Raw genomic sequence first — 17,843 nt, 5'->3', positions numbered from 1 at the left:
GCTGATAAATAAAGTCCCATGCCTTTTCCTTTAGGACAGATACCTAACACTTTATTATGCAAATATGATGATTAAACAAAGATATGAAACATCAATGGAAGAAAAAGTGAGTAATACAACACCTGTCAGAGTCAATAAGCTGAGATATCAGTGGGACCAAAATTGTGATTTTGCGTTGCCATAAGAATAAAAGGCGATTCATTGATTTAAGGAATGAAGTTGTTGGATGTTGCAGCTCAATGTTGAGAAAGTCCCATTGAGAAATCACATAAAGCTACCTCTGGGATTTAGGTACAGCAATGGTGTGTACATCAAAGAAAATTAGTGTATAAAAGTTCACAAGTCGGATCCAAAAAAATGATCATCTGCAGCATGGCAACATTCACCAATATCATGGCTCCATTCAGTACAAGTGAATCCCCATTCAAATCAGGAGTAACCAGAGTGTAACCAAGCTTCAGACAGTATAACCTGCATTCATGTCATGAAAAGGTTTAAAGTCGAACCTGGCCTATGGGACAAGGATCGAGGCGTAAGAGAAGAAAAGTATATCTAAGGAGCACTTGTGGCCTAGTGGTGGCATGCTCCTTATATACTTCATGCAAGTTTTGATTCTCCCTCCCTCAAAAATTAACAACATAACCACACACACACACACACACAAGAAAAAAAAAAAGATCTATGCATCATCTGAAACCTATGATTTAAAGTGGTAACCACCTGAGAAGCGAAAGCATAAACACAATTTATTTCGATCTCTGAATCCGATAATTTCCCACAAGCAAAAGAGCAAAATGTAAAGGAATGGAAGAACTAGGAAAAGCAAGTTTAAGCAGCCAAAATTGACAGTGTAGACCTTCCATTAACAGTTTTTCCATTCTTATAACTTCATAGTTATTTTTTTTCCATTCAAACAAAAAAGCATTTGAGCAAAACCTTCTTTTTTTTTTTTGAGCGATAGGATTACCAAAGAAGTTTTGGGAATTCAAAAAGTGCAAAGTAAATCTGAAAACCATTTGTGGAATATGTAGATTGCACAAGACAACAAAATCTCTACCTCAGACATAAGCCCAACTGCACAACAGCCTCCACAGTGACCACCCTCAAAGATAAAGCAGCTGACGGAACACGCTGAATACAGGTAGGACGTAGGATGTGATAAGTTGACAACTCAGGTCCAACTCTATAATGGAAGATCAACTTTTACACCATGGAAGCAAGATTGTTGCAGAAAGTCCTACTTAATAGCAGCAGAAGCTGAGGCTGGTGCAGCAGAAGCTGAGGTTGGTGCAACAGAAGCTGAGGCTAATGCAGCCTCTGCTATTAAGGCAACTGGTTGGCATGCCTGCAAACAAGCACCTATGTCGAAGGGGTGCAATTCAGAACCATCGAAAAGAAGATTGACACCAGGAAGAACTACTTCTCTGGTATCAGCTTCATCTGGATCAACTTTTGGCATATTCACTGAAGGAGCTTCTTCAATGGGCCTAGTAGCAGCCTCATAAACGGGAGCAAGGGCATATGATCTGCAAATAACATTCCACAATTATGGCTTCAGAGGTTCTAGATCTAGATTGCAACAGTATAACAGGAAGTAAAAGTAAACAAGTCATTCCTCACACAGTAAAAAATAGTCGATACAATATGCCCCCTCCTTTGACAAAGCATCATTGAGCCTCTCAACCTTTTGATTTGTGACAATCAATATGCATAACCAACTTCTAGCCAGCATGTAAGAGGAAGCAAACTACCATGAACAAGAAGAATGAACATACTGACCTTAAGATGCTACCATCAAAACTCAAAACTTCAGTCCGGCAGCGCTGTCGATTAGCAAGTTTTAATCTTTGATGTTCACTCAAGGCCCCTGAGATGGGGGACGATGGGTCAACAAGGGGATTCCACCTTCCACTAGCATAGTTCATGAGTTGTCGAGATATTTCCTTTGGACGCTCTTTCTGGTATAGAAGTTTGGCTGCAGGACCTGTTGCTTGGTATTCTGTGCAGACATCACGTAACCTTTTCCGTAAGGCTTGCATTGAATCATGATGCTCTGAAAGTGAATCTACTTGAAGCAATTTTGATGAGACAACCCTTTTACATATGTTGTTGCATAACTTCGGACTAAAAAGTGGTATCCCGAATTCCACACTCAATGCAACCCATTCATATCTTTCATTGTCAGGTGCAAAGTGATCCGACTCTCTTTCATTAAATAGTTTTAACAGTCGAATGTACCCAACTGTTGATAGCTCTAGCTTGTTTGCCAAAGTAGATAACATAGAGTTTAACTTTGAACTTTCCTTTTCACAGAGACTCAATTCATCACCTATACGAGCAATTGAACCATCAGAGTTCTTTAGGGGCAATGGTATATCCATAGTAATCATTTTTCCAGATTCATCAAGGTCATATCTGCTCAGGGGCTGCACTAGAACTGCCGAGTGCTTCAGAAGTGAATTTAAGCAATGCAAAAGTATACTTCCCTTAACCAGATTTCCTTCAGATTTCCCTCCCAACCCTCCAACAGTGGAACCATCCCACGACCATATGATGGCTTTCTCACAGCCAGCCAATGGCGCTGGAAGCAGGCGTAAACATTGTCCCTTCATCAGAACAACTGATAGGGGCCCACTGGCCACAGCTGAATATAGTACCAACTTCATCCATGGTGTCATAGATGAGTGAGTGGGAGGACCAAAATGAATGGGACCTGCTGGTCCAGGAAGAACTGATGAACAAGGAAGAGGAATCATGGACACAACAATATCATAGTCACGAAGAAATAACCGGTCTAAAGTTGCAGGTGCTAGAGCAGCCAAGCTTTCACAGCGGAGAATATCTACGCAATATTTCTTTTTCCGCATTGACGTTCCTTTTCCAACATCAGACCCTTCATTTGGTACAATTTTCTCATCACCCTGTACATGAGGATCTGATTCATAATCAACGGTAATATTATTGTCTTCAGATAAAGAAAATGCTGAGTCATCACCAGGACTTCCAGAAACAGGCTCAGCCAAAACAGTCTGCTGAGGCAACAGTGATCTCAAGGAATTATCAATGTCCAACCCAGTTGCACCTGTATCAGGGTGCATTGAATTCTCCGCCAAAGTCGTTGTAGCTATCAGAGAAGTGGTCTCATCACTACTTGAAGACAAAACACCCATCTTACTGCAAACTTCCTCAACTCCTGCATCAGTAGCAATCCCACCTGATAGTAGGCATTCCAGAACACAACGAAGGCTGAAAGCATGATTTGCAAATTCCTGTAATTCACCCTCAAATTTAGTTCCCTCTAATGTGCTAAGATCCTTGCAAAGATCTGCAATGCTGGCATGACCTAGTTTTCCCGCTTCATATAATGTGACGGCATGAGATTTCAAGCCTACAACACAAAGAAAGACACACAAACTGAATCAGGAAAAAAAACAAAGTGATGCAAACATTATTTTGATTGAAACAGATATGCTTCAACTACAATGATAAAACTCATCATGCAACCTCAAGAACCAAGAAAAGTTTCTCCATCTCCAGGAAATAGAAATACCTTCTACATCTACCAGATTCAGTTATCCTTGACACATACTTAATCAGTTACTCTACTGTTTTCCTTGGCATCCTATCATAATCTTTCATCTCTACTGTTGCGGATCAGAGACTACCGGTTGCCACGTGATGGCAACCAAGACCACAAAATGGCGATTATAGAAGAAGCAAAAAGGCATTCTGAAAAAAAACTGCCACAACAAGGTTTCCTGGAGGTAGCGAATTTCCCTTCGTGCTTTAGAAAAATATGGTAAAGAGGGCATTCAGAAGGGCAGCCAGACATTATGATAATTTGTAACCCCTTGCCTAAAAAATCTATTAATACTAGACCCCATTCAGCAATTGTCTGACTGAACCTCTTTCCCAATAGAAGGTTGAACCAACTCACAGCTTATAGCCCCAAGAGAGACAGCTCCAATTTACTACAGACTAAATTCAAGTATAATAATTACACAATAAATTACTCTAAATGTACTTAAAGTTTTGGATCATTACAAACTCTCAAAATTCTGATAAATTGGCATTGTGGTATCATTATTCTCATTTCACATAAATAGCTAACGTCCTCCAAAGCAGATGGACAAACATGTTCAAGTCAAGACATCATGGACTGCAAAAGATAACATGGAAGAGGAGAAAACCTGGTGAAACAGATCCCATCATTAGATAAGATGTTATATTAGCATCAACAATGAAAGCAGCACGAGCATGACCATTATGTGGCCCATAGTTTTCTGTCCCAGAAATATCTCCTTGCTGAGCAGCATTGTCATCAACAGACATGCTTGCCGAGCCTATACTAGAAAGAGAAGAATCATTTTCATCAATAAGATTGTTTCTGGGAGTGCCATGTATGGTTGTATCACGAAGAATAGATGCCGGATCAATTACTTTCACTGCCCAACCTAACCGACAAGCAAATGATGCGGCAGCCTGCAGCTGTGAGAGTTCAGCCTGTAAAGTTGATGCCAGTTCAGCAACAGTTGCATTTTCACTTGAAACAACAAAGACTGCATACAATAACCTGAAAAATGGACATAGTATCATGATGTTTTTGTCCTATCCGTGGTCCATTCAAATTACAAAAAGTACATCTACGTATAGCAATGACTGCCTTACTCCTCAATTGGATCTTCATAAGATTGCTCCCTGTTGGAAATGAACCCTTCAAGCCTGGAAACTGAACCACTATGTATGTTAGAATATGAATTCACATAACAGAAAAAATAAGCAGGGTAGAGACAGAAGTATCCCAACGATGTAATAACAAACGCACTTCCTTAATCACACCATATTTAACACATATTCAGATGACAGGAAGAAACAATGAAGCATTATCCAAACTCTATTTTGGATCCAAAAAAAACAGAGAGCAAGGTTGATTAGAAACCTAGCCTTAGCCACACCTTACACATAGAATTTCTGGTGGTCTAGACCTATGATGCCAAGGCTGTTCCCTCTATTGATAGATAAATTTGCTTTCATATGTGGGGGAATGCAGAAAGGAAGTTAAATCGGAGAAAGCCAACCATGGAACTTATGACAAAAATATTAGATAGATAACACAGAGAAGTAGGGAGAAAATTATTATAAGCTAACACAAATAGTAGAATTGTAGAAATTCGATGTAATCCACTGACAAATTCAAATCTTTTAAAGGAAAGCTCAACCACAATTAACTAACGGGGCCCGATTTGGAAAGCAATTGTGACGCGCTAATTTACCTTTAAATCGGTCATCAGGATAGACAGGAACATCAAAGTAGATCAAACCGCGACGGTGCAGACCCTTTATGATGTCAGGATCAAAGAGGATAAACGAATTAGCTTCCTCCTTACACACTTTATCTATCGTCGCTGTTTCTTCTTCTGAGAGTTTCTAAAATGTAACAGAAATCATGGTAAGTTAACATTGAAATCCAACTTTAATTAGCAAACAAAAAACTATTTACACTACTTCTGAGGCAGAAATGTGCGAACAGTCAGATAGTTTCATTTTGCATCTGCAACTTTCTGAAAGAAGATGATTAAATTCTCACCTTAAATTCTTCAAGAGTAAAGTTGACTAGACAGACCCCCCACCATGATTCAATTGGAAAGTCAACCGGTTGTGTAGGTAATAATTCTTTTGCAATTGACTTGTTCAACTTCCACATGATTTTCTGGACAGCTCGAGATGAATGAAGGATAGGTAAGAAAATAGTAAGAGTACTACAATGATGCACATGGAAAAAACCGAACACAACACCCCCCCCCCCCCCCCCCCCCAAAAAAAAACACTGTAAGCTGTGAGCTCCCAAAAGCCTAGTACCTTAGATCTGCACTTATTCATGATATCAATAAACTCATTTCTTCCAATTCCCGTCAGTCGGAAAGCATCTGCAGCACTGAAATTTGGAATGCTGTCATATGGTTGCTCTGTGAGAAATATAAAATCATAAGTATGGTAGATAATCAACGAGGCATTAGATGATCCGTGGCCAGCAAATAATTCAAATAAATTATCAAGAAAGAGGTTAAAACACAAAGTGACAAAAATGAATATGAGCATATAATGAAAGTATCAAACGCACGAAACCTTTGACAAGCAACTAGTACGTAATACTGGAACAATCATTATGAAGAACATAACCTAATTTCGGTATTTACATCTCAGAAATTCTGAATCTTGATCACCTTACCTCTATTATGTCCCCAGTTATGATTGAAGTTGAACACATTGTCTCACCTCCACACAATCCTAAGGGCATATGAGATATACAATTTAGCCCTATGGCCTTCTTGATTGTTTTCCTTTCTGTTGACTGTCTCAGAATCAATTTTTTCAGCATATTAAGTTGGCTTGAATTTTCAGGAAAATACACTTCCCCAATAATTTTGGCGAACAAAACATTTTTTTCAGCCCAAGTCATCACAACACCAAAGTTTAAACCACATTAAAGCCATACTCCCAATAGTTACACATTTATTTCCGATAACAAATAAATCTAAACTATTTAACTGTGTTGGTTCAGTGTGGACCCATACATAATGATTGGAGCAACTTGTTATTCCTTAAATAACTGTATGGACTATATTCTGAAAATATCAGGACAATCACCTTAAGAGGAGGGGGGGGGGGGATTATTTGAAGATCCATGAACTTCACTTTCTCATGTCTTTAGAAATATCCATAAATCCTTATACTAGTATTCAGTCAGAAGCTAATCGTGAAAACACAGGGTCTTCATTAACAAAAAAAAAAGAAGGTTTGAAGAAAAAGAAAAAGTGGACTGAAGGGAAACCAATGAAGATAAAGCATCTGATTAATTATATTAAATTCCTTAATCAGGTGATATAAGTCATTGAGACACAATATACCAGCACTTCTGAAATTAATTAGAAGAATGTATCCAATTACCATTTTTCATAACCTCAAATATCATATCACAGTAATATCTGAAAGGCGATAACCTCATCACACGGCAAACATACTCCGCAAGGTGATAAGGGAACAGCTGCGAGAGATGAAATCAGGGAGTAAGCAGATACTATGGAAATAGTAAAACAAATATAATATTACTGCCTGTTAATTGTACGTGTTCAATTTCCACAGTGAAGCTATAATTCATACTTAGAGCAAATAATCAAAATACACCAATAAAAAATGTCTAGCAAGCAGAGGCAGCCATCTTACAAAACCAGCAATGCCATTTTACATGGTAATATATACTTTAGAACCACTAGCTTATAGATTTCCAGAGACAGAAAGTGAGAAACAGAACAATGTTGGAGCTTTTAAGCCAGCCTCATAATCAGAATGCAAAAAAGAGTACTTACTTTTCAGTTTTAATCAAACAATATCATACTTAAATGAAATAAAAAAAATAAAAACTTCTCATCCAATTTGTTACATTTATATGGCATACCAAAATTTTCCAGAACTTTCTCAATATCACTTACCGCCAGGTTCTTTCGCAAGAAACGCATCATGTCCTCATAATATTCACCTTCTTTGCACACTTTGCGAGCAAAACAAGTGTTCCATTGAAGTCTTTTCTTAATGCAATGTTCAACTACCCTGGAAGAAGTCCCAATATGAGAATGAATTATTACATTTGATGAAAAGAAAACTCATCACCAGAGAGGCTACAACCCGAGCACTATAGTCTATAGGAATAAAGATCGATTGAATACATCATTTGGGTATCCATTTGCAATAAATATGTACTTGCATAATAATCAAGGAAAAGGACCCTATTGTCTTCTCCTCTCTAGAGAAGATAAGATGGAGGTTAGGTTGTAGGTTTTATCACTTGGTTGTGATTGCATTTATTAATCAAAAGAAAAGGATATAAATACTACAACTCTCCCAAATCGGCACTCATTGATGACAGCTACTCACAAGTTTCATGAACCATTTGATTCAGCAACTTACTACCAGTAACTTAGTAATTAATTTTGGCTTGATGTAGACTTAAAGCAATATTTATTGTCCTAATACTCTTTTACCTAACAATAAAGCAACCAAAACAAATCATTAATAGCCTTTATCAAAAGAAAAATATTGATTCCTTTTTCATGCAAAATACTGTTTTAAAGCATGAAACCCAACAACCATCCTTTCCAACTATACAATGAGTCTAAGAAGATCATTGAACAAACTTACTTTCTTTCAGGGATAATAACCTACAATACAAGAGTGGAGCATCTAGTCCAGGTTGTAACACCTTAAGGCCACTTCACACGCCTTCTAAGAAACTCATAATCTAACTGCATGCTCTTTGCAACCTAAAGATACTATATATGTCCACTGGATTTCTTACCCAATTTGAACAAGTTTCTGACATCAGACGAATGATCAATTTCGGACATCAGACGAATGATCAGAGTAACATATCTTAGTGGACTGGATAAAAAGAGGGAACCAGCTCCTAAATCTTTACTCTTTCTAGTTTACCAACCTTTAACAGAAAAAGACAACCGTTTTCCCATCCTAAACCCACTTGTGCTCCACGTCTCTATAGAAAGAAGCCTGGGAGTTAATTCTCGTGAATTTGATAGCTAGAAAAGGGAAAACCATTAGTAAACTTCAAGTCTTCAACTATTATTTTGGTCCTCATAATAAATAAATAACATGAGTTGGCTGTACTGACGGAATGACGAACTATTTTCCTTTTGGGAAAAGAACAGAAGAATATTGACTGACTGCATTCATCAGTAATTACGATCTAAATTTCAATGAATGCATCTTCATTTACACTCAAAGACAGGGGGAAAGGGGGAAGAGTAACACTCCAAAATTGCAAACCAAGAACTTACGGAAGAGTTATTACTTCAAAAATATAACACAAAGAACAAGGAAATCTACTAAGACCTTCTATGCCACTCTTCTTTAGAACCTAGAGTTGCTTGAAGCCGTTTCGGGAGGCTCTCCCAAGGGCATTCCTCTTTGATTGCTTTTAAAACCAACTGTTCCTCGACAGTAGGAGGATTGTGCTGCATATTGCCTAATCACTCGTACCTGCTCTCTGCAAGCAAATCAAGCAACAATTATAGACCACCACCACAGCAAATTGCAGGTATTAGAGAACATGCCACAGAATCAAAACGTCATCATCTTCTCAAACCCTAAATGCATACGAGAAGTTTGCATCTAATAATAGCTCATAACATACTCATCACAGTAAGCAAACTCACCATGGACATCCGTCAACATGAGAACACACAAATAGCAAATAAACAACTTTGTTGCAGGAAAACTGAAATCATAGATTCGTCTTCGTTCAACAGAAAAAATAATGAATCAAAATCCAAAATAATTCGTGTTGAATTAGCGATGATGACGAGTTTCACGTACCAAGACAGCAGCGGTTTCTGATCTGTCGGGCAATTGGCCGATCAAAGCAGAGCTTGGATCGGGCACAAGAGATCTGAAAAATCTGGGTGCCAGTTACTCCATGACGTGCATCCTCAACCTCTGACAAAGCGTACTCCGTCGTTAGAACTTAGAACACTGAATTTGGAATCGGTTGTTTCTGTTAATTCCCTTCAATTTGATGCCATCTCTTTCTTACCGTTGGAACTAATTCGTAATTACTGCCTTTTGTTTTTTCGGAATACTATAGTCGACCATTTTTCCTTTTTTCTGCGTGGAATAGTCGACCGACTTAAAGTTAGGAAAGGAAACGCCCTTTTCGAATTTCCGTGGGCCTTACTGAAGGAAACTTTCCCTTTTGAATTTCCATGGGCCTTACTGAAGGAAACTTTCCTTTTTGAATTTCCGTGGGCTTTAAGTGAAGGAAACTTTCCTAGTTATAAAAACACCCCATCAGCTTCTGATTGTAGTCAGTAGTCATTGGCACAGTGCACTTTCCTAGGGTTTCTGACCTGGGCTTCCTTACCCAGCTCTATTTTGTCCGAAACACAAAAGCTCGGCCCACTTTGGTTCTCACCGTTTCTGGGAACTGGGAAACTGAAAAATTGAAAGAGAAGAAAAAACAGCGGGAAAGACGAAGACCGCATGCGAGAGAGACCCGGAGTCGTAGGGGTGTGCATGTATGAGGGCCTGCTTTTGCTCCATTAATCCACGGCCCTCTATGAGCGCACCTCATTCTCTGCCTCGGTAAGCTGCTTCTTCGCTTTCTCGTTTGTTCTATTTTGAGTACAGTTGTTTTCTCATCGTTTTCGTTTTTTTTTTTTTCTTTTTGTGTTTTTTTGCTTTACCTTTTTCTTTTCCTTTTCTCCTAGCTAGGATCATTGTATATGTTTTCAAACTTGAATGACAGGATTGTGCGTAAAATTTTGAAGGAGCGGAGAGGAAAGCGTTCAACGGCTCTTCGTTTCGAGGTTGGGGTATGGATATAATTGCCTTATTATCATGCAGAGACAAATGTTTTTCAGTGAAAGCGGGAATTTCGTTTCTTTAGTTAGTGTTGCTTATTCAGTTGATTATGTGTAATAAGAAAAGGAAATTACGTTAATGAAATTGATCAAATATAGAACCAGTTTTTTTATGGCGTTCCTCTCGAATTGCAGTAATAAATCGTGTTTGCTAAACATAAATCGTGTTTGCTAAACTTTATTGTCACCAATGCTTACGGTTGGAAATAGCCTCTCCACATATTATGTGGGATAAAGATTTGAGTACATGTTGCATTCCCTGATCCCGCCGACTGCGGGAACGCCTTGTGCACGAGTCACGAGTGTTGTTTATCTTTGATGCTTACTATTGGAATGTATGTTGGTGAGTGGTAACTATGAATGACTACTAATGTGATTCTCTTAGTGTGTCAAATGGCTTGAAAATGGTGATAGGATTAGTTTGACAAATTGACAAGCAAAGAAACTCCAGTTCTGCGTTCCAAAATAGAAAATATAACTTATTGCTTTATGCTTCTTCTTTTTTACTGCTATGAGCAATAATTGCTTATTGCTATATGCATGTTGCACTGTCCATTCCCCTCCTTCCAGATTGTAAACATTAAATCATCGATCATTAAATCAAGCTCGGCCGGGTTAAAAATAGGATATATTGCTTAAAGCTTGATGTTTATTTGAGAATTTTTGTTTGCTATGACTTCATAAAGTAGGTTAAGCAGCTTCTTTGTTGTCCTACATGTGTTTACAGTCTGAATGGTGTTGCCACTTAATTTGTTCTATTCTAGTTTCCCAAAGGAGATGTCCCTGAATGGTTCTGCCATGCCATGAAGGTTGCTGAAATTAATATATCACCATGCTGTGCAGTGTGCACCATACCCTTCATCCCTAGAATAGAACAATAATTATATACACGCGACAGAGGATACAATTGGCTGGCATTTTCAGAATGACTTGAAGGATGTAGACTTTCGAGGATTTCGATCAATGGTTGAGCACACAGTGCAGCATCAATTTTATCGTCGTTATGCAGCTTCCTTAAGCTATACACTTCAGGTAGATTTTTCAGATTTCTTTTCCTCTGACCTTTTGTTTCTGTTCATTGATTTGCTACTCAAAAATACACAATAATTTTGTTTTCAGATAGTCATAATATTTTTAACGATTATTGAATGTCTATTGACTTGTAATAGACTGAACTTTGTTCAATAAAGAAGAGTGCCCATGGTGAAGCTGCAGTATTTGTGTGCAAATTTCATTTTCTTCTTGGTATGTGTACTGTGTTATACTACAATGCGTTCTTATGTTCTCTTTGGTGTAAATGGTCAGAGTATTTTGTTAGCTTCTCTCTTATCAGAATTCAGAAAACATGTGCAAACAGTTGTTGTTATACCTTAGGATCAACCCTGAAAAACCCTACCTTGGTGTAGCATTCTTGTGGTCAGAAAGAAAAGTCGTGGCGATTCACAACTACATTTTCTGGGTACTAAAAGTCTAGAAGTTATTCATTCCTTGTGGATTATATTAGTCTTAAGTGGGCCGTCCAATAATCCAAAGTTTCTTCCCCAATTACTTCATATGATTAGATTGCTAGTCTGAAATTTGCAGCTGCCCCTTCATTTTCCAACCTATCTAATCCTACATAGAACCGTCCTTGTAGATCTTTCCTCCCTTAGGATGTAGAGGGACCACCTACCCTTATTTGGGGTCTGAAATCTACACCACATTCCTTGGTAGTCTGTCTAAAGAAGTCTCAAAAATGTACATCCATCACAGGACAAAGAATTCAACAAAAAATGCAGCAGACCAGTGAAATGGCACTCTCCTCGAAAGCCATGTGATTGTACTGATAACTTGATGTTGATTGATCTTTTGTTAGCTTTGATGGTGGGATTTAGCTTCTTATTACTAGTACATTGGATTTGGCATTTCCTTATGTGCTAAAATAATTGACCTATACCTATTTTTCGTACTGCTGCTTATATTAGATTCCAATAGCAATATAGCATGACCCTGATCTCTCTCTATCTACATAGGCAATCCACTCCGGAGCACTATGGATGGAGTAGCGCTCTTGCGGTAGAAATCACTACAGTTTTAATCACAGAAATTCAGTTTGTTTATCAAATTAAAAACACTGTATGTATGGACTCCACACAAACAGACTGAATGTTTGATTAAAACTGAAGGATAAATGTAGTCGCGACTTCTACTGTAAGGCCCCTTAACCCAGAGCACCATGACTATGCGAGGAAAACGTGACTTGGTTGAACGACGACTTACTAGCTTCACTTGTTGTGGGACAGGTTGCCGACATTTTAGAAGTTTTGACAGGTGCGTCGTCTTCAATAAGCTGTTTTACTGACCCACAAATAGTGGCCGGTCACAAAAAAGGTTTTGCATTTTTTTCCTTCTTCTTATGCAACTCCTTTTATAAGAATTGGTGCTTGATATGAGCACGTTTCTACTTTCTTGGTGTGTTATATAATATAACAATGATAAAGTAATACCATGTAATGCTAAGCTAAAAGCCTAAAACTAGTAAATGGGGAATTCGGTAGATGCCCCTAACACAACAACAAGAAAACTTTTTTTTTGCCCAAATGAGTTAGGTTTTGACCCATGGATTTCGGCCCTTAATAAGGGCTAAGAAGGAACAAAGATGTGCAGACTCAATGTATCCTCGAGAATCGGACAATATTGTTGATGTGTATAGGGTTGTGGATTTACAACACTGACTCGTTAAGGAGTTTTAGATACAGACAAAAGTTATTTTAACATTTTAAAGATTTCTAGATTATGGTTGTGTTGTGTGACTTTGGCACCATGGAAATTAGTGATCACGTGTCAAATTAAACCTAGATTCCCAATTGAAATTATTAGGGTTTAGGGGCACGAATCTATGACTAAGCTGCCATTGTTAAAGGGCATCCCTATAGCTAGGGAGGGGATGAATAGAACCATAGATATCTATATCAACGTATAATCAATAGGGCATGGCACTATCTTTTTGGTGAGAGCCTAAGGCCCTGAAGCTTATCCTCTTTGTAGCCTTATTAACTATTGATCTAAACCTTAATCTAATCAACTAAGACATCTGCAAAACCGAGCAGTCAAGAGGTCGGTCCGATTTTGCATCAATTTTTTTTTTCATTATGATGCTGAAGGCTAAAAAAATCATTAAAAGAGCCCTCTTAATTGAGAGGGATTAAATCTTTATTTATAAACTATATCGAACGCTTACACCTAACACATGTGTGGATACAAATAACACTAAGAACTCATAATATAACTTGAATCCTTGTATATTCAGTATTAGAGTTAAAAAAAAAAAACATTTATAGCTACAAGACTGTTAAACACAGGCACATTAAGGAGAGTTATTTGTATGTAAAACAGCTGTTTTGTTATAACCCCAGATTAGACATGCAAGTGGTTTCTACTTTCTACAGCTTTTCTTCCTTTTTGTTTTTTTCTTTTCACTTTTCTTGTTGAGTTGAATTTTAGGGTTGTATTGTCACAACGATTAGTACATTTGGTGCTGATCAAGTAGACCCATCAAAGGACAACGATGGTGCAGCTAAGCTTAACTTATCCTTAGCTGGTCAACATCTACACCAATTACCCTCCCTCTTTCAATATCTAACCATGCTTGAAGGGCTATTAACACAGAAGGATCAATAAATCTTCCTGGGGAATACCTATTAATGTTCCTCAAATTCATGAATTTGTTCCCTTACCTAACTCACATTTTTGAAGAATGTTCTCATAGATTCACTAGTTTTGAAGCACAATTGCATTTGCAAATCAATGTAGGAACAATATGAAGCATATTCTACCTTTGTTCTTTGAGGATCCAACATTATCCCACTAAAATGACCAATAATATTAATAATAGAGAGATCCTTGCTCACAGATCTTACTGTGTATGCAATACTCCTTTTGTTTAAAAAATATGGACTATCCAATCATAAATCCATGCAAAAGAGAAAAAAAAAGTGGGAAGAAATCATACTAATGAGTCATTTTCAATCACCTTTCATAGTTCACATCAATCAAGAGTGTATGACTTTATATAATGCGCCTGCCTTCTTTTCTTCTTTATACTTGAATTGATTCCTTAATCATTACCTCTGAAAAAGGGTTTTGGTAATTTCTCTGCTTTCTGGGTTCTGGTTGTTTGAAGTTTGAATCCATAACTATCCCTCCTGTTCTTGGTTGCTGCAGAAGTTCTGGTTTTTTTTTTCTCTCTTTCTTCTGGAGCTGGAGCCATTCAACACAAAGCAGTTCAATTCCTTGGTGTCCTAATGATCTCAATCACTTCTGCAAAAGGTAAATGAAAATTTCAATATCAAATTGACGGTTAAGACATGTCAATATGACCATTTTCAACTAGTAGTTGTAATCTGCATTTCTTATGCCAAACTTAGAAGAAGAGAAGATGGAGAGGACCAACCAATTATACAGTAGAGAATTCCAAACAATTTTGGATAGTCTAGAAGAAGATGACAACTCAGAGGAAACTAGTCAAACCACAGAGAAGAAACGTAGATTAAATATCAGTCAGGTAAGGGCACTGGAGAAGAGTTTTGAGGCTGACAACAAGCTTGAACCAGAGCAAAAGGAAAAACTGGCACAAGAAATAGGCCTACAACCAAGACAAGTAGCAATTTGGTTCCAAAACCGCCGTGCCCGTTCGAAGACAAAGCAACTAGAGAAAGACTATGACATCCTTAAAGCCAATTATGATGCTCTCAAGGTCAATTACAGTACACTTGAGCAAGAAAAAACAGTTCTATATGAGCAGGTATTACTATAACCAACATCATGTTATATTATAAAGGTTTAGCATGCTGAATTAGACAAATTTAGTTTAAATTTTTACTTATTTCATTGTTTTTGTACTTGAATTGCAGCTAAACGAATTGAAAGCCAAGATCCAGGAAGAGAATGCAGATGCTGGTGGATGTTTTAAAGAAGAGTCCCCTGCATTCCAGCAGAGTAAAAACCATGATCTTTGTGAGCATGTGAATGGTCAAGAACTAACATACCCGGGCTATTCTTCTCTGGAGTTGAATGGCTCTTCTTCATCTGATCCATTCATGTCCGACTCCAGAATGATTTTGCATAACGTTTATCAACCACAACTAGTAAAAATAGAAGAGCAGAATTTTCTGCGGGCAGAGGATTCCTACAACTTCTTTTCAGTTGATCAAGCTCCTACTATTCACTGGTATTTCCCCGAGCAGTAAAATCAGAGAAATCATCAAAAAGTTCCTAGTGTTATTAAAGGAAAATGTTTTTCAAAACTTTGTAAATTAGGTCCACTTGTTCTTCTTCATTAACAAAACAATATCAGAGCTCAACCCTGCCACACTGGCAGGAAGTAGTTTCCTTGGGAAATTCTAGGTGTTAGTGTTGGAACTCTGATGCTTACATGCTGTGCCATCTGTTTTAAAATTTACCTAGTTGCACCAACTAATGCAAGTGTCGCATAAATTATGAAAACTTGTTCCAAATATTATGTTTACTGGCACACCAAACTCAGCCAAGATTATGTTTTCCAGGGTCCTTTATTTTGCAATTGAAAAGGACAATGAATCTATATACAATACTTAAAAGCTAAAATGTTTTGAGTTAATATATCACGCCACATGGTGGTCGCCACTATGAAAAAAAATTATCCAAATTAAAAATCTATGTAATTTGTATGGCAATCGTATTTGGCAATATATGGTAATACTATATAGTATTAAAACCTAACAGTCTTACATTAGTAGGATCGACTGAAACTGTGGTTTGGTTTCTCTTAATAAGAAAATAAGAAAGAGCAGATAACCATGCCCCTACCTGCATACACTTCGGCCCAATCTTACACGTTGCACTATTCTGACAGCTCGAGGTTTACGCCTAGTCAGTTATCCAAAAGGTATACTAGCGGTTCCTCGGATACCAAAACAAAACAAAAAAAAAAGAAAGAGCAAATAAGCAAATATGAAACCTTTGGCCTATGTATAATGTCTTGTAATCCTTTTACTGTTGTGGGGGTTTCTGATGGGCGTCTATCAAACCATGTGGTTGGTGAAAAGTAGATCCTGACTTATAGCTAACACATTCAAGTGTCGTAAGATTTTGTATATTGAAGTCCCCTATCTACCATCTAGTGGTGCCACTCTATGAGTCTATGCAAGGACAAAGCTTGATAACCGATACGGAAAAATTGAACTACAAGAAAAATTGAAAAAGGCAGAAATCTAAGCTCAGGATGGCGTATAAATCATGCACATATACACCAAGTTTCAATTTTCAACAATCGTGACAGGCACTAGGCAGGCGCCCACATCTTTACTACCACAAGTTCACTATCGCGCTGAGTTCCACCTTAAAGCCAGCGATTGAGTATAAGGTTATATAAAATACCAAACCACAAATATTTCATACTAATTAGACAATGCAATAACATTAGTGCAAGACTTTATTAAGAGATGCTTAAGACACACTACTATTCTACATAGAGGCTTAACCAATATCTTCAGGTTACTTGTTAGCAAGACTTTCTTTTCTTTCTTTCTTTCTTTCTTCAGCTAAGCTGGAAGAGTGGGAGGGAATGGGACATGGAGGTGGGGTGGGGTGGGATTCAAGCGTTGGTCACATGGTCCAATTAAGAAGGTGGTGGATTCCCCTCTTGACATTGAGATAAGATCAGTGTGTTACTCATAAGAATGTATGCAACAATTATTGTCACTGTGAAATCGCTTGCATGCCTTTTCTATGAAATCAACAGTGGCGAATCAACTTTAGTGTTACCTCCTCGGGAAGCTCATTGTTGAACGAGTGGAATTGGCGAGAACACAAGTCTCCATCAGTCCCTCTACCCCTCCATTTTGAAGTGGGAAAAGGACAGAACAAAAAGCTGCTCCGACTATTTAGCTCATCCAAGTCTCTGTTAATGTCAGAAATGGGTCCCTTCCTTGTCTGTCGTCTGCTGTCGATGCCCAATTGGAATCTAGCTAGCTTGCTTTTGGGGTGACAATCCCAATAACCCGCCAACTTGTTTCACCTTAAAAATTCTTTTCATCTTTGGAAACGCAAAATGCGGGACACCCAATAAGCCAACTGTAACAAGCTAACACGTCTCACACTCCTGCCTTTCAAGTTACCAGCTAACCCTCCAAAAAACCATAAGTTTTTCCCATTCCCAAACATGGAAGTGAGTTTCTCGTTGGCCAAATAACAAACAGCTTGCAGACACACACATACACACCCGGTTCTCTGATTTCTTCTCAACTGGTCAGCATCTATGAATGAAAACAAATTCAATATGTGAATATGTCTATCATTATAACATCAATTCAGAAAATTCAGAAGATGTTTGGAGTGGTCATCACTGCCACAAAAAAAAAAAAAAAGATATTATTGTATAAGTACGTACAGTAC

The 17,843-nt window shown here is 37.9% G+C and overlaps 2 protein-coding genes across 9 annotated transcripts; one reads left to right on the top strand and one right to left on the bottom strand.

Moving 5' to 3' along the window:
- Positions 1-181: 181 nt before the first annotated feature.
- Positions 182-9,676, bottom strand: LOC120010995 (protein FAM91A1-like). Of its 7 annotated transcripts, XR_005470964.1 has the most exons (12): positions 9,388-9,676; positions 8,905-9,058; positions 7,491-7,608; positions 6,949-7,045; positions 5,860-5,966; positions 5,588-5,710; positions 5,274-5,427; positions 4,669-4,729; positions 4,191-4,573; positions 1,780-3,388; positions 1,058-1,526; positions 182-471 (listed from the first exon to the last, which is right to left on the bottom strand). XR_005470964.1 is itself a non-coding variant. In XM_038861983.1 (11 exons), the coding sequence occupies exons 2-11, from the start codon at positions 9,030-9,032 to the stop codon at positions 1,238-1,240; spliced, it is 3,069 nt and encodes a 1,022-aa protein (XP_038717911.1). In that variant the 5' UTR covers positions 9,033-9,058; positions 9,388-9,676; the 3' UTR covers positions 722-1,237. The 7 variants fall into 7 exon arrangements, 6 of the variants coding, with proteins under 6 accessions (XP_038717911.1, XP_038717912.1, XP_038717915.1 ...); XM_038861983.1 differs by lacking the exon at positions 182-471 and having other exon boundaries at positions 722-1,526; XM_038861984.1 differs by lacking the exon at positions 182-471 and having other exon boundaries at positions 722-1,526; positions 5,860-5,935; positions 7,002-7,045.
- Positions 9,677-14,612: 4,936 nt separating this feature from the next.
- On the top strand, positions 14,613-15,925 carry LOC120010996 (homeobox-leucine zipper protein ATHB-6-like). Of its 2 annotated transcripts, none has more exons than XM_038861990.1 (3): positions 14,613-14,738; positions 14,840-15,213; positions 15,323-15,925. In XM_038861990.1, the coding sequence occupies exons 1-3, from the start codon at positions 14,714-14,716 to the stop codon at positions 15,656-15,658; spliced, it is 735 nt and encodes a 244-aa protein (XP_038717918.1). In that variant the 5' UTR covers positions 14,613-14,713; the 3' UTR covers positions 15,659-15,925. The 2 variants fall into 2 exon arrangements, with proteins under 2 accessions (XP_038717918.1, XP_038717917.1); XM_038861989.1 differs by having other exon boundaries at positions 14,640-14,738; positions 14,837-15,213.
- The last annotated feature ends 1,918 nt before the right edge of the window (positions 15,926-17,843 follow it).

Source organism: Tripterygium wilfordii, chromosome 12, assembly GCF_013401445.1.
Source record: "Tripterygium wilfordii isolate XIE 37 chromosome 12, ASM1340144v1, whole genome shotgun sequence".
NCBI classification, from domain to species: domain Eukaryota; kingdom Viridiplantae; phylum Streptophyta; class Magnoliopsida; order Celastrales; family Celastraceae; genus Tripterygium; species Tripterygium wilfordii.
The sequence above is the reverse complement of the archived record's forward strand: the minus strand, read 5'-3'. Positions and strand labels throughout refer to the sequence as shown.

Bases quoted from the DNA above. Each gene is read 5' to 3' on its own strand.
- LOC120010996 (XM_038861989.1), top strand. From the start codon at position 14,714: ATGATCTCAATCACTTCTGCAAAAG. The intron at 14,739-14,836 runs GTAAATGAAAAT...TGCCAAACTTAG, and splicing joins CTCAATCACTTCTGCAAAAG to AAGAAGAGAAGATGGAGAGG. The intron at 15,214-15,322 runs GTATTACTATAA...CTTGAATTGCAG, and splicing joins AAACAGTTCTATATGAGCAG to CTAAACGAATTGAAAGCCAA.
- LOC120010995 (XM_038861983.1), bottom strand. From the start codon at position 9,032: ATGCAGCACAATCCTCCTACTGTCGAGGAACAGTTGGTTTTAAAAGCA. The intron at 5,967-6,948 runs GTAATTGGATAC...TATTTCTCACAG, and splicing joins ATTTGAGGTTATGAAAAATG to AGCAACCATATGACAGCATT. The intron at 3,389-4,190 runs GTTTTCTCCTCT...TTTGTGTTGTAG, and splicing joins GATGGGATCTGTTTCACCAG to GCTTGAAATCTCATGCCGTC.